At 35.5% G+C, this 15,157-nt stretch overlaps 1 protein-coding gene across 3 annotated transcripts in view; it reads left to right on the forward strand.

The window, feature by feature from the left end:
• HIPK3 (homeodomain interacting protein kinase 3) overlaps positions 1 to 15,157 on the forward strand; it is an 88,577-nt gene that overhangs the window by 46,120 nt on the left and 27,300 nt on the right. For all 3 annotated transcript variants that reach the window (XM_088145875.1, XM_088145873.1, XM_088145874.1), the window contains exon 2: positions 3,582 to 4,680. In XM_088145875.1, coding sequence (XP_088002001.1) covers positions 3,584 to 4,680 — 1,097 coding nt within the window. In that variant the 5' untranslated portion in view covers positions 3,582 to 3,583. The remainder of the gene's footprint in view (positions 1 to 3,581; positions 4,681 to 15,157) is intronic.

Raw genomic sequence — 15,157 nt, forward strand, 5'->3', positions numbered from 1 at the left:
GGGTCTTTTTAAAAATAATTTTATTAAATTTTAAAAGAAAACAATAAAATCTAATAAGAACTAATAATCAAGAAAAAGAATGGAAAAAAGAAGGAATAGAGAAAAGGGAAGAAAACTGAGTGGAAAAAGAAAAAGGAAGGAAAAAACAAATACAAAAAAAATATGTCTTCCAACTTCTTTTACAAGTAAAATTACATTAAACTCTTACTCTAAGATTACAACGTAAGATCCATTTTTTCCATTGTCTACTAGTATTATTAATCATCAAAACCATATAACATGATTTATTTTTTTCTGTTTCATGCGCAAAGTCCAAAAGGGGCTTCCAATTAGCATTAAAATTAGTTAATGTCTTTTCTCTAATCAAAGCTGTCAATTTTGCTATCAGCCAGCTCCATCAACTTTACCATCCATTCTTCCATTATAGGTAATGTTGAGTCTTTCCCCCTTTGAGCACATAGAAGTCTCGCTGCAGTTATCATATATAGAAACAAAGTTTCATGAGATTTTTCCAATTTTCAGTCAGGTCTTGATAGTCCTCTCCACCTCTTCTTTTGAGTCAGAGATGCTCACAAAGGCATTCCTTCAGTTTGGGGAAAAGGTGGAAGTCGCATGGCACCAAGTTTGGACTGTATGGTGGATGGTATAAGATGGTGAGATCTAAATTCACAATTGCATCTTGGGTGGCTCATGAGGTATGTACCTAGCATTCTCATGTTGCAGTAAAAATTCTTGTGCCTCTGAACTCTGCTTAATCATTGTTTCAAAGTGACAGAGGTGGAAAGTACTGTCATGTGACATGGTTGTATAGGCAAAGTTTAGAGTTCTTTTGTGATCATTGGCAGAATGTGTAGCAAATGGTGGTGATTATGTGGAGAAGTAAATACAGGTAACAAGGGATGCTCATTTCAAGGATTATTTTCCTGTTTCATTTATTAAACTATCCCTATTTAAACTAAAGTTATTGAGGTAGATGCATTACTTTTCACTTAGCCCTCATACTTGTTCCTCTTTTACATGCAGGAACTTCTGTCTTCTGTCAGAAGTTGACCATGACTTATAAATTGGCAGTCTAAAGTTAATGCAATGGTTAGTGACTTTAAATCAGTATTTAGCAGCTAGAGAGTAAGCAAGGAGACTGTCCAAGGTATAGTTTATAGATTCAGGCTTCTGAAGGTCACAACTATTTTTATATTTTTTAACCATGTTTGCTATATCTATAGTTAAATTATGGGCTAAATTTTCTCATTTTCTTGGATTAGTTCAGATTATCAGTTATGGTTTATTTAACCAGAAAATGCAGGAAATCATTTGTCAGTATCCAGCTCCATTTCTCTCTATTTGAGCAGGCCAGGAACCACAATTTCCCTGGTTTGGATGTTACAGGAAGCTATTAATTGTGGCTACATCTCTTCTTCCTAGTCTGAAAAGAGGAGCAGTGATCTTAAGGTGATCATCAGTTCTATGTCTGAACCATATTTGGATGGTGGCATTTAAAAGCATCTGTTCATTCATCTGTTCCTGAATGGTACACACTTCTTTACTTGGTATCTATTAAATATCATGTAAATAATGTGCTATCAAAAACAATTTAGCATTTTTAAATAATGGCAAAATACTATTATTAGTATTACATTAATAATTTTTTTGTACTGCAAATAAATTTGGAAATAATAATAATGGAAATAATAATTATTATTTATTAAACTTGTATGCCGCCTGACTCCCAGTGATTCTGGGTAGCTCACAGCAATAAAAGAAATTATTCAGTACAGTAAAATCAGTAAAAGAAAAAAAAAAAGATGGCAAGTGTGATAGTCTTAGTCTCCCTTGCCAAAGGCCTGGATGATGAACAAGGTCTTCACCACTGTTCTGAACAACAGAGTGGGGGCCATTCAGATCTGGGGGGGGGAGGGACCTTATTCCAGAGGGCAGGCACTGCTACAGAGAAAGTGTGCTTTTGGGGTTCCGAAATATGACATTGTTTAATCAAAGGAAGCCAGAGCATGCCAACCCTGCAAGATCAAAGTGGTTGGACAGATGCTATGGGAGACAGGCGGTCTCTCAAGTAACCAGGCCCTGTGCCATGTAGGGCTTTATAGGTAACAACCAGCACGTTGAATTGCACCCAGAAGCAAACTGGCTAGTTTTTAAAGAAAATCCAAAGCTGTTTGGAACAAGAATTTTACTGTAAAAAATCATTTAATTACCATTCTTTTGTGTGGATAGTAGTTATTTAAAAGGTATAATTTTGTTCCACCCTTCTTCCAGAAGTTCAAAGCTACATACCGAAGGTATCCAGGAGTCTTCATATCCATGCATTGTTGACTCTTAGATCTGTTTAACTTTTGCAGTAAAACAGCATCTTAGCCTCATTTGTCTTCATTCTTCCCTTTCTCTGTATCCTTTAAAAGCCTATCCTCTGAAAAGACTCTCTGTGCAGTAGGGCACACTTACGGAAATGTAACCCTTTCCTCCTCCCAACATGCTTTATAGCAATAGAACAAGGGGTGTAACTGCCATCAAGCACTGAAGTAGCTTGTTATCTCTGTTAACACATAAGCTCTGCTATGTACTTAAGAGTCAGAAATAATCCTTCCAGTTTACTGTTCTGAAATATAAACTTTAATCTTTGAAAATCAATTTACTGCAAGAAAAGCTTGCAGGTATATGGAATTCATTTAATATGCTATTTACCTACTATTATATTGTTCATACACATTGGTACAGAACTAGAAAGAAAAGAGAAATATAAAGATGACGTTGGGTTGAAAGTCCTGTTCGTGTTGTGTTAGGAACAAATAGATACTCCTTTGTACTGTCTTTCTAGTTATAAAAATAAACTCAGGAGCCATTTTTACTTTCTTGTTGAGAAATTGGGGTTAAGGTAACTATAATGTAATTTTATAGTTCTTGACATGATGAATATTATTTAAATAGTTCTGTGTATTCTCCTATGAGAATAGTGGAAAAAGAACTTCAAAGTCCAAAGGCGATTTAGGGAGCCAATTCAAGATTGGATGAATGCAGATTTAAGGCCATCTTTATAGAGTCATAAGTTGGGAGGAACCATAAAGTTTATCTAGTGTAATTCTGTACTGATACAGCCACATAGCTTTATCGCTGATTAATTTCTGTTATTGAGTTATTCTGGAGAAATAAAGTTTCTTTGTATACATTAGTCACAATGAAAGATATTGGCAGAAATTTAAATCTTACCCACATTTGTGACATCAATTTATACAGGATCCACTGTTACATTTGTGACAATTGTTTTAGAGTAGTTAATGGTAGATATTTGCTATTATCACAGCGCTGTAACTTTGAAAGTTACTTTTACTCAGACAGGTAGCTGAGTAGTAAACATTCAAAATTATCTGTTTTGGTACATTTTATATCTTCTGTAAGAAGCAGAGGATATTTGACCATTACTAATGTATAAACAATGTAAAATGTGTAGCAGCTTCAGTATTTAATGTACATGGCTTGGATTTTTGTTTAACTATTTTTTGAGACTTACAAATAAATATATGGGGGGAGGGGAAGCAACAAATTATCTTAATATTTTCTCTTTTTTTCAGGTATGGCCTCACAAGTCTTGGTCTATCCACCATATATTTATCAAACTCAGCCAAGTGCCTTTTCTAATGTGAAGAAACTGAAAGTGGAGCCAAGTAGTTGTGTGTATCATGAAAGAGCCTACCCACAGCTGTATGTGAATGGTAACAATTTTGGAATCACTCAGCCTCCCAGTAGGGCTGGTGCTTTCTTGCAGGCTACAAATATATTTGACAGACCTCAAAGAGAGACTTTTTTGTTGCAGACCAGCGCTGTTGGTTTAAAAAATATTGCAGGTGCTACAAAAATCTTAGTGCAGGCACAGCAACCTCAAGTGAAAGCACCTTGGCCTGGGACCCAGGAAAGTGAGTTGAACGTCTTGGACCGTCCCCAGCAATGTGGATTGAAGCGTAAGAGTGAAGAGTTAGAAAATCAGAGTGGCACAATGCAGATTGTTGATGAACTGCCTATATTGCCTGCTATGTTGCAAACAAACTTGGGAAATCCAGTGACAGTTGTGACAACTACTGCAGCTTCAAAACCAAATGGTACCAGTGGTGATGGAGATTATCAGTTAGTGCATCATGAGGTATTATGTTCTGCGAAAAATACTTATGAGGTTCTTGATTTCCTTGGGCGAGGGACTTTTGGCCAAGTAGTAAAGTGCTGGAAAAGAGGGACAAATGAAATAGTGGCAATCAAAATCCTAAAGAACCATCCATCTTATGCACGCCAAGGACAAATAGAAGTGAGCATATTAGCAAGGTTAAGTACGGAGAATGCAGATGAGTTTAATTTTGTGAAAGCCTATGAGTGCTTTCAACATCATAATCATACTTGCTTAGTTTTTGAGATGTTGGAACAGAATTTGTATGACTTTCTGAAACAAAACAAATTTAGCCCTCTTCAGCTAAAGGTAATTCGGCCTATTCTGCAACAGGTGGCCACTGCACTGAAAAAACTAAAAAGTCTTGGTTTAATACATGCTGACCTCAAACCAGAAAACATTATGTTGGTGGATCCAGCACGGCAGCCTTACCGAGTTAAGGTAATTGACTTTGGATCTGCTAGTCATGTATCAAAGACTGTCTGTTCAACGTACTTACAATCTCGCTATTACAGGTATGTACCTTCTAGCTTATAATTGAAAGTTTTTTCTGCAGCGACTTACTTAACTAAATTAGTTTATTTTCCAGGGTCCTAAATGTGTAAGCTTTGGTAGGAATGCTTCTTTAAATAGCTTCCTGCGGTATTTGACTGATTAAATAGAGCCATATGGTTTTATTATGCACACAGATCCTGAGAAGCACATAATCAGATTAATTATTAGATATTATACTGGATAATTAAAGAACTATTAGCTTACTCTATGGATATATTCTTTCACTTCCTGTGCTGAGATTATTGCCCACTGGGAAATCTGCAAAACTAAAGATGCTTCATATTTTTTCACTGTCAACTCCAGACAGCTTAGATAGTAGAGGTGGCAGATCAGGAAGTGATAGTTGGCAGTTAGCCTTGATGAGTCTGCTTATGCACCATTTAAAATCTTAACATTACATCAAATGAATAACATGAATGCTGTGTGAAAAAAGTTATCCACAAGTGGAAAGAATTAAGTCCATCTTCTGAGATTATCTGACTGGGGAAATGAAGCACACTCAGGACTAATCAACACATTGTTTGCAGATATCAAAATGGTTTCTAATTTGTCCTGAGGTTTTGGGGAAGCTTCAAATATAGCCAGCAAGGGCATTTTGTTCAGGCATGTGTATGGAGAGCATTCTGGGAACAGCTGTCTTGTCTTCTTAGATAAATCAGCCTAGTTTTGTCTACCTGTATTTCACATTGTTAATTGAGCTAATGGGTGGGTATTCTGTGACATCTTAATCCCTTTTTATATAACACCAAAGTTCCTTTGACTAAAAATCAGTAACATGTTTTTTCACCACTTCCAATCAGGAAACAAAAGAAAACTCCAGTGCAAGCTTTTATAAAGGAGATCTGACTTCGTTCTCCAACCATGTATATGACATCGCCCTGCTCAGTTTGCTTCCTCATTTCCCCTCTTATAATCTTCATCACTCCAAGAAAAAAAAACTGTGTGCCCCATAATCATCTATTCCTTCTGGGCTAAAGGAATCCTAATGTGAAAAGCAGAAATTATAACTGTTTTGATTCCCTTACCCAATCTCTGTTATGATGCATTAATCAATGGGACTCAGTAGGAAAGCAGTGACATCATCTGTGAACAGTACCAGGTCATAGAAAAGTGTAGTCAGGCAGAAATTGAAGAAATTGAAGATCAGGAATGGGACGAGTGGGAGAGAAAGTCTGATACAAATATAGCGCCAGCACTGCTTTACTCTGAAGTTGAAGGTTTTTCTGCCTATGAATGCAGGATCTCCTCGGAGCTCTACATCTGCTGATTAAATGGTTTGGAAGGCTGTTCAGTGATTCAGATTCCAAAGAGAAAAGGTAATTAAGAGAGTGTGTTGGATATGTACATTGCACCTGTTGACAACTCCTTCAAAAAGTCTCATTTAAGAAGGTGCCAACAAGTGTGTATGTGTACCAATGCATGCTTTGAATTACTTTTTCCCCTTTGGAATCTGGATCACTATACAGCTAATGGTTAATTGGATAGAGAGTTTATTATGAGCAAGGACTTGTTTTTGAGTAGACCTATTACTGCTGAGGAACCTCCTTTCACAGCCAGACATCCTGATCTCTCAGCCTTCTGGTTCTGGATTTTCTTGGGAAAGTAGGGGAAAAAAATTGTAGCCTCTGGGTCAGAGTTAGCTATTGGGATTCATGCATTGTAGAAGACAGCCCTGAGGGCCCCTTCTTCATAAGTTTCATAAGTTATTGAAGCTCTGCTTCTTTCTCTAAGGGAATTCTGGGGGACCCATGACACAGGATGGATTCTTAAGTACGATTTTTTTTAAAGCTTTACAATAGTTTCATACTGATTGGATAGAGAAAATAATATAATAAAAAAAATACAGGTAGTCCTTATTTAGCGACTGTCTCATTTAGCAATCGTTTGCAGTTATGACTGATGAAAAAGTAACTTTACGACCTATCCTTGTATTTACAACCTTCACAGGTCTGTAAAGCAAAGAAAAGCTGAAGTAAGATCATAAGCATAGTCACAGTTTCACTTAGCAACCGCTTCACTTAATGACTGAGTTGCCTATCCCAATTTTGGTCACTAAATGAGGACCACCTGTTATGAAGCACATCCTGATACTTTTCTTTTTTTAAACAGTTACCTATTTCACATTAGCAGTATCTACAGTCATTCAGTATAATCTTTATTAGTGAAATTACTGTATTGTGGGGACTAGATATCTTTTACTGAGGAAAATGTTGAATCAGACAGTAGCAAAGGGCATTGAAGAAATTTCATCATTTGTATCAATTTATATCATTTCTATGATTGTATTATGCAAATGACAAATTGACACAAAAATATAGATCACAGTGGGGGAACCCCCCCCCACAAACCCAGCCAATTTTCTAGAAGTTTATCTCTTGATCAGGGGTTCTGGGAATTTTTTTTTTTTAATTAATAGATTCCATAGACCAGGGGTTCCTAAACGTTTTACCATCACATCTCCCCTTAGTGTAATCCTACTGTATATATGTCCCCTAACAATCTAAACACCAAAACGAACACAAATAAACAATGAAAACAATGCAATACAACTTTGAGAAAGGTGGATTTTTGTAACAACACAACTAAAAGGTTTTTCGTACTTCTCTTGGATTCTGTTTGCACCTCCTGAAAGGAGCTACACCTCACAGTTTGGGAAACCCTGCCATAAACTGAAAAGGTTTGAAGACCCCTAATTTATGACAAAATATTTAATTGGAATGTTATTTTTTTAATATTAGTTAGAAAAACAGCAAGAAATTTCTACTACAATGTGTATTATGTGTGTGTATGTATTTTTTTTGGTACACATGACCATGGATTCTCTTTAAGATAGTAGTTATTTTTGTAAATTTTGTTTTTTTATTGTAATGTTGTAAATGATGATATATTATTTCAGTGCAGATTTAAATGCAGTAATGTTTATATAATATTATTAAATTATTAACATTCTATTATTTTAAAATGTTAAAGTATTGAAAATAAAAAGAGAAAAGTAAAAATTCTACCAGTATTGATTGCTATTTAAGATGTCAGTGTTACAAGCATATAATTATTTAACTTTTCATCCAAAGTTGAGTATAAGATAAAAAAGAAAGAACCACTGCAACTCATATCAAACTATTAATTATATGATAACAGTTTCAGTCTTGAACTAATTTACTTAATATTAAGTTTAAGATAGCAGTTATGAGAGTCAGGAATACTTGTACTTTAAATTAACCACCTCTAGTAATTATTAACATGATAGAACTAGATTTTTGAGCTATATGGCTCTTCTTTGGGAGTGGGTTTAATTGTTGTTTTGTGGGATCAAGCCATACAAATATGGAGTAGAAGCAATAAATGAAAACAGATACACTGTTGTAGCTGTAACTGGAAGTAAACTGCTTCTATATGTTGAAGTACTTATATGAAGAATTAATGGTGGGGAGGGGAGTTTAAAATGAAGGAAGTTCATGAACTTGGATATCTGCTGAGTACTAAACAGGAAATATTTTAGGTATCTCCTTTGAGTCTTGCTGTCAGAGAACAACTTCCAGAAGCTGCTCCAAGCTGCAGAAATTATTTAAAATCCCTACATACATTTCTTTTTAAAGAAATGAGCAGCAACAATGGGGCTAGAATTAGGAATTTCCAGTCCAAGATTAGATGAAAATGATATTATGAAGGTTGGCTGATTAGTTGTTTTATTAACTAAAATGGCATTTCTTTGTGGTAAAAGATATACTTTTAAAATAAACCAGTGATAAATTTTTGCCCTTTGAACTATTGTGTCAGTTTGGAGAAACTTACTCTAAATAGATGGTTTTGAGAATGTTTCATGATCAATCGCACAAATAAGGTAAAATCAGATGTGGGCATTTGTTTAGACTTAATAACAAAATACAGATGTGTGTAATGGAATGTGAGAATGACCTTGGAAGACGGGGTGCGGGGGAAGAGGCGCCGCCTAGGGAATGATCAAACAAAAGAGGGAGGAGCCAGCAACTGATTAATGGGCAGAGAAAGAAACTTGGAAGGATCTGCCCTAAGTTTCAGGTGGTAAAAAGAGATGGCGGGAGATTTGTACTTTTCAGACTTGCAAAATTGATGTCAGCCTCCCAAGTAGACCAGACAGGAAAACATGACAAGGTGAACTTATTCTACTTTGTTGTAAGGCTACGTTAACAAAATCTTGCAAGTCTGAAAGTACAAATCTCCCGCCATCTCTTTTTACCGCCTGAAAGTTAGGGTGGATCCTTTCTAAGTTTCCTTCTCTGCCTGTTACTCAATTGCAGGCTCCCCCCCCCTTTTTCTGATCGTTCCCTAGGCAGCATCTCTTCCCCGTCTTCCTTCTCACATTCCATTACAACGTGAGATGCTATATACAGTATTATGAATGAGAAGTTATCTTTATTTGTTTTTCATCTTTCCACATGTTGCTGTGATTTAGTTAACTTCTGTAAACGAACAGTTCCCATACCTTTTGATTTTGTTGCTCAGGGATTATTCTGAAATACTTTATTTGAGCTTTGGAAATAAAAGCACTGAGTGCAGTCATTGATGAAAAAAGCAGTTCATGAGAACAGGAGCAAGATTCCTCTGTAAACAACTTGAGCTGGAATGTGGCCTCAGATGTTATTCTATCACTTTGAACTGTGCATCACTGAAACATTGTGGGGGATAGCTTAAAATAGGCAGGGGGTGGTAACCAGAAACTGTTGACTACTATAGATGGTGAGGCTGTTTCATTGCTGCAGTGAAATACGCCAGAAATACATGCAGCTAAGTGCATTCATTTTGCTCAAGGTCAGCCTGCTCAAAGTCAGCTGTTATGTTTGTAAGCGTAGTTACTGTCAAGAAAGAGGCCACTGCTATTACATGAGTAAAGGCAGCTTGTTAAGATCTTTAGGTCTTTAACTGCAAAGCTTCATCATACAAGAAGTTGCAGGAGGAGGAGGAGAGGACCATGGGTGGGGGAGATGATCTGGGCTCTATTATTTTTTCTTTTTTTTTATTCAGGGCTGAAAACGTGATCTGGTTCAGCTGGCACCAGATAAATGTTTACATAAATGTAAACAAACTGAAGATGGTAATGACTAAACATGCTGTTGCTTGACAGAGATTTTATTGTTTTGGCATTTGTGTTTTCTCAAGCAACCTACTTGAAATTATATCTTTTTGCTTTTCTTTTGAACAATAAAATGGTGCTATAATGGTTGAGGTGTTGGACCCAAGAGACCTAGATTCAAGTCTACACTTGGGCATGGAAGCTCATTGGGTGACTTCAGGCCAGTCACACACACTCAGTCTTTCTCACTGTGTTACTGTTGTGGGGAAAAATTTAAGGAGGGAGTATTATGTGCCACCATAGCCTTATAGAGGAAGGGTGAGATAAAATCTAATATAACTTAAAGCCTTCCCATAATTTTCTCTTGCGCAACTCTTGTTTTTGCTGCTTGCTGTAGGATAGGATTTGATATTTTTTCTCTTAATCAAAGACACATTTAAGCTCATTTGCATAAATATGTTCTTTTTTTTTTCTTTTTTTCTGCTTTAAGTCAATCTCTTACCAGACATTACTAAGGCCTGTCTGCTGTAGTCTTCTGCTGATCTAAGCAATTTTCCAAATGGAATTTAGATAAGATTACTTTTAAGTAGCATTCACATCTGGTATTTTTTCTCTTTCTTCCTGTTACTGTAGTTTTCCTGAGGAACTCAGCTGTTCTATGACAAGTTTACCAAAAAAAAACTCTACTCTAGAAAGAATATTAGGTTTTATAGTGAAATAGCTTGGCTAGTTAAGGTTACTGTACCTCAAAAAAGGAAAACAAAATTTGCTTATAATATACTCTTATTTTATTTGCCTGGTGGTATTCCCATTCACCAGAAATGAACAGTAAATAAAGCCTGCATTTGGTTTATTAGCATGAGAATAAGTAATTTCATCTAATAATCATTCAGAAATTAAGTTCCATAATATTGATACTAAATCCTTTTTCTTTTATATACTGTTCTTGCTTTTATTAAAACTGTTGCTAAAACAGATTAGGTTGTTCATTGGTAAACAATTTGTAATTTTAAAGACAAATTAAAATAACAGATCACTAGAGTTTGAACTTGAAACACCTTAAAATATGGCACCATTAGCCATCGTGTTTGAGGGCTGGAGATGAGTTACCACAATGCCAGTTTTAGAAACAGGTTAATGTAGAATTTCATTCTGGAAATACAGTTCTTTCCTGGATAGCAATGATTAAAGGAGAGAGTGAGTGAGCTGTTTTGTTTAATTCTTTCTAGTCCTAAAACATCATAACTGAAGTGGGTAGATTCAGGATGGGCAAACAATAATAGCTTTTACACATCATGGAATTAATTTGTGAATCTTACTATATAAAGATGTGATGGTGAATTAATTGATTTGGTTTGAAAAAAAATTATCAGATTAAGGGTAGATGTTTAATTATGAACTATGGTACTTTATTGCAGCCTACATGCGTGCTGCATATTTATAGGTGAGTGTTCTCCAGTGTGTTGAAATTACAACCCAACATTTCTAGGAAGTATTCGCAATAATATTAGTGTAAACCTATTTTCATACATTAATATATGGATTGGAATATTATGTCTTTTTCATATGTTGTTTTTCTTAGCATTTGTCCCACATGGTCTGCTTGCTTTTACACTGCATGTGCCTGTTTCTTACAGCAAAGCTATCAGTGCATGATGTAATAAGAGGTTTTGTTTATTAGATCATGTGGCTGGCTTTTGTGTCTAAGGGACTGGTACCTGAGTCTCACTGTTTCTAGTGTAGCATCTTAACCATTGTACCATGTTGGCTCTCTATCGTTTTTTCAAATGTATTGTTTAAATTTCATTATGTGGTTACGAACCCAAAAATGTACAAAATGCATTTAAAACTATGCATTCGATAAAATACATTTAGAAATATGTGATAGAAATACATATTTTGTGAGAATCTATTTAAATATGAATTTTAAAACAGCAGATACATGTGGAAATGGAGCACACAGACTTATGAATGAACAATGTCAAATAGACACAGATGAAACCTGGACTGACCTGTCCACATTTAAAAAGAATACTGGGGTTGGTAGCTCCTAGTCTGATCCAAGTCAGGTGTTATGAAATACTTGTTTTTCGTAGGAAAAGTTTTGGAAAGGGCCATTTGGATCTTTGAATTAAACTCCCTGCTCAGTGCAGGAATCCAAATTAAAACATCCCTCACTGATGCTGTCCAACACATCCAGCAAAAGTGAGAATGGAGCTATTACTTCTTATGATTTGGAAACTAACTCCTGTAAAAGGAGCCTAAAACTTGCATTTGGGGGCAGCTGAGTAACGCTGCTGACTTGTGTCTCAATTTGCGATTAACGTTAGTTCTACGATTCTTTTCTCACATACCATTTTACCAAGTCAAGTATCTACTATTCTTCTCCTTTACATTTGATTTGGGGTTTTTTTCCTAAGTGGATAACTTTGCATGTTTGTCTATTGAATTTAATTCTGTTATTTCTTCCAGTTTCAATAACTATCAAGAATACTTATAATTTTTCTGTCTTCTAGTATATTAGCTCTCAGAGTTTATTACACTCTAAGAAAAAAAAAGTAACTGGGATTACCAGCTCCAAACAGCTGATCAGCATGCCAGGTATTATTTTGTGGCCTGTGATTATTTTAAATGTATCAATGTGGCCCTTTTCCCTCTACAAGTTGTGCAGGCCTGATCTATTCAGTCTCCCAGAGCTATATTCTCTGGTGAAATGCTTGGTCTCCCCAAAGTGAGGTAGTGAAACCAGCTCTTAGGATAGTATGAGGGAGTGCATATTTTGAGAAAAACTGGTAGTGTCTATAGTAACGCTAGAAAACTAGTGTTCATTCTGTACCAGTTCATAGGGCTGACATGTCAAACTGACTCAAGACGTTTTTCCCCTCTCTGTCTCTCTCAGAAGAGATCTACCAGAATTCCACTCATTATTTATATAGCATAGAGGACCCTCACTCTGCAGTTTAGTAAAGGAAGTAATCACATTAGGGATTTTACTTTAATCTGATAAAAATGTTAAAAAAAAAATCCTGCCATATTGGCTAGGATCGAATGAGTATAGTAGGCTATGGTCAGATCAGCAACAGATGCTCAGGCACCCTCAGAAATCTTCATAAGAACAACCCAACCTCAACCAGGTCCATTAGCTTTTTTTCTCCTACACATACACACATACACACACCAAACCTTGTGTATAAGAATAAGAATTTGTGGTTTCAATTTTACAGACAAGTTATCACAGACAAGGAATTGCCTCAATTGGTTGTTCCAAGCTGTGGAGGATTCATAGGGAAAAAATGTGTCCCCAAAAGGAGCTATCAGAACTGAGATGGGTAAATTTCACTCTCATGAGATGTAAGGAATCATTGTTCATGTTGAGATTTAACTATAGTTAATATTTTCTGTTTTGTGGTCATGAATTCTAGTCTTGTATTATGCCCTTTAAAACTATTGGTAAAGAATTTGGATGTCATTTTACTAGCTAGACTTGAGTTATGTGTCTCAAGTCTATAGTTATGGAAGTAGGTTTAAGCCTAAATTTGCAAAGAAATTTCATTATAACCTATTCTAATAGACATGCATATTGAATAGGAAAAAAAAACACTTGATAGTTTTGTTCATGAAATGTTGACACTATCTCAACATTGGAGTTCAGCCATCAATAGTGTATTAGTCCATAAAAGTGGAAAGCCTTGCCTAGGGAAATACACTAATTGTGTGGATAAAGCCTTCCCTTATAAAAATTATATTTAAACATGAGCATCATTTAGTTGTATCTAAATATTCATTGAATAATGCCTACATTTTCCACACATATATACTGAACTATACTTATGTTGTCAGTGTTGAAGCACGACACTAGGCAGTGGTACTTATTTAATATTCTGTTTCTCTACTAAGTAAATTTGCACATCAGGGTGTATTTGTATGCAATACCAATTTTTGGTCCACATGTCTGTATACAGGATAGCTTCTGTTCAGGCTGTCACAAAGGCTTCTGATATGTTAGTTTAGGATTTAAAATAACAGCTGGTAAATGTTCTGTCATGTATTATGATGACATGATTAACCAGCCAGACTAATCTTTTGTACAATATACTGCTGCAACTCCTTGGAGGAAAAGCTAACAAGTGCAAACATAACACTTGAATATAATTTTTAAAATCAGTTGAAATGTCACCTGGCAGAACTTTAAGTGCTCTAAGACAACCTTTCTTACATGAATGAATTCCAGGTACTCTTACTTGCCAGCATATAAAGAGGAGTGCCATTACTTGAAAGCTCATATAAAGATAATTTCCTAAATTTCATGATCGAGAGTAATAATAACACATGAGTTTAAAGCAAGAAGGAAAATTAACCTACAGGTTGTTGTTAAAGAAAATTAGAAGATACATAGCAGCCTGTTAACTGTGGCAAGGGACTAAGAAACATTTCAAAAGATTTGTCCAAATGTGCCTTCTCTCAAAAATGTCAGAAATTATGAAAATAGAAGACATCTGAATAATTGGAATGTGTCAAAATGTTGCCACATAGTTTATAAGTTAAACTTCCCAAATTGTTAAAAAAAAATATGGTCTCATATTCATACTTAAAATCCTCTTGGGATTACATATTGTTATTACTTACTTTCAGTGAACTATGCCTGTATGATCATATTTTTTTCACCAAAAAGCATTTGCTTCTGAAAATATAATCTGAGTCCTGTGTGAATGATTAACATACCAATCTAAACATTAATGGGAAAATATGCATTCATGCTAATTAGAATCTGCAGGAGAAATCTCTGAAGTCTTTTGGGCATGCAGAAGAGGGCCTTCTCATACATTGCTTCCAGCTACAGAGTGCATTTCCTTGAGGGTTGCATTTGACTCCCATTCCCACTGCCATTAGAAAAACTCTGAATACAAATCCAAAGGTCAGTGATTTTATTACTTGTGTTTTAACCTACTTGCTCTTAGCATTTTTATTTTTTGTGTGTTAAATTAAAAACCACCTGAGTGTTCCATTTGAATAGAATAGAAATAAATCAAATATAGGTAGTCCTCATTTAGAGCCAATTCAGTTACCACAGTGATGAAAAAGTAACTTTCCGACTAATCCTTGCATTTACGACCTTCGCAGGTCTGTAAACCAAAGGAAAGCTGAAGTAAGATCATAAACACAGTCATGGTTTCGCTTAATGACTGAGCTGCTGGTCCCAATTGTCTACCTGTAAGTAGATTTTTACCCTGAAAATTAAAGAAGTGCTAGTCTGAGTCTGCACTTAAAAGAATGGTTTGAGCTAATTGGAGCTGGCTGATTTATGCTAAGTACCTTTAGTAGTGATGAATAGTAAGTGAACTATTTTATTAATGATAATGCATCTATAATTCTTAAAAATTTCTGCA

The sequence above is a fragment of the Python bivittatus genome, unplaced genomic scaffold (genome assembly GCF_059951505.1).
Source record: "Python bivittatus isolate LINGU-HERP-01145 unplaced genomic scaffold, Pbiv_v1 ctg000480_np1212, whole genome shotgun sequence".
Taxonomy (NCBI): domain Eukaryota; kingdom Metazoa; phylum Chordata; class Lepidosauria; order Squamata; family Pythonidae; genus Python; species Python bivittatus.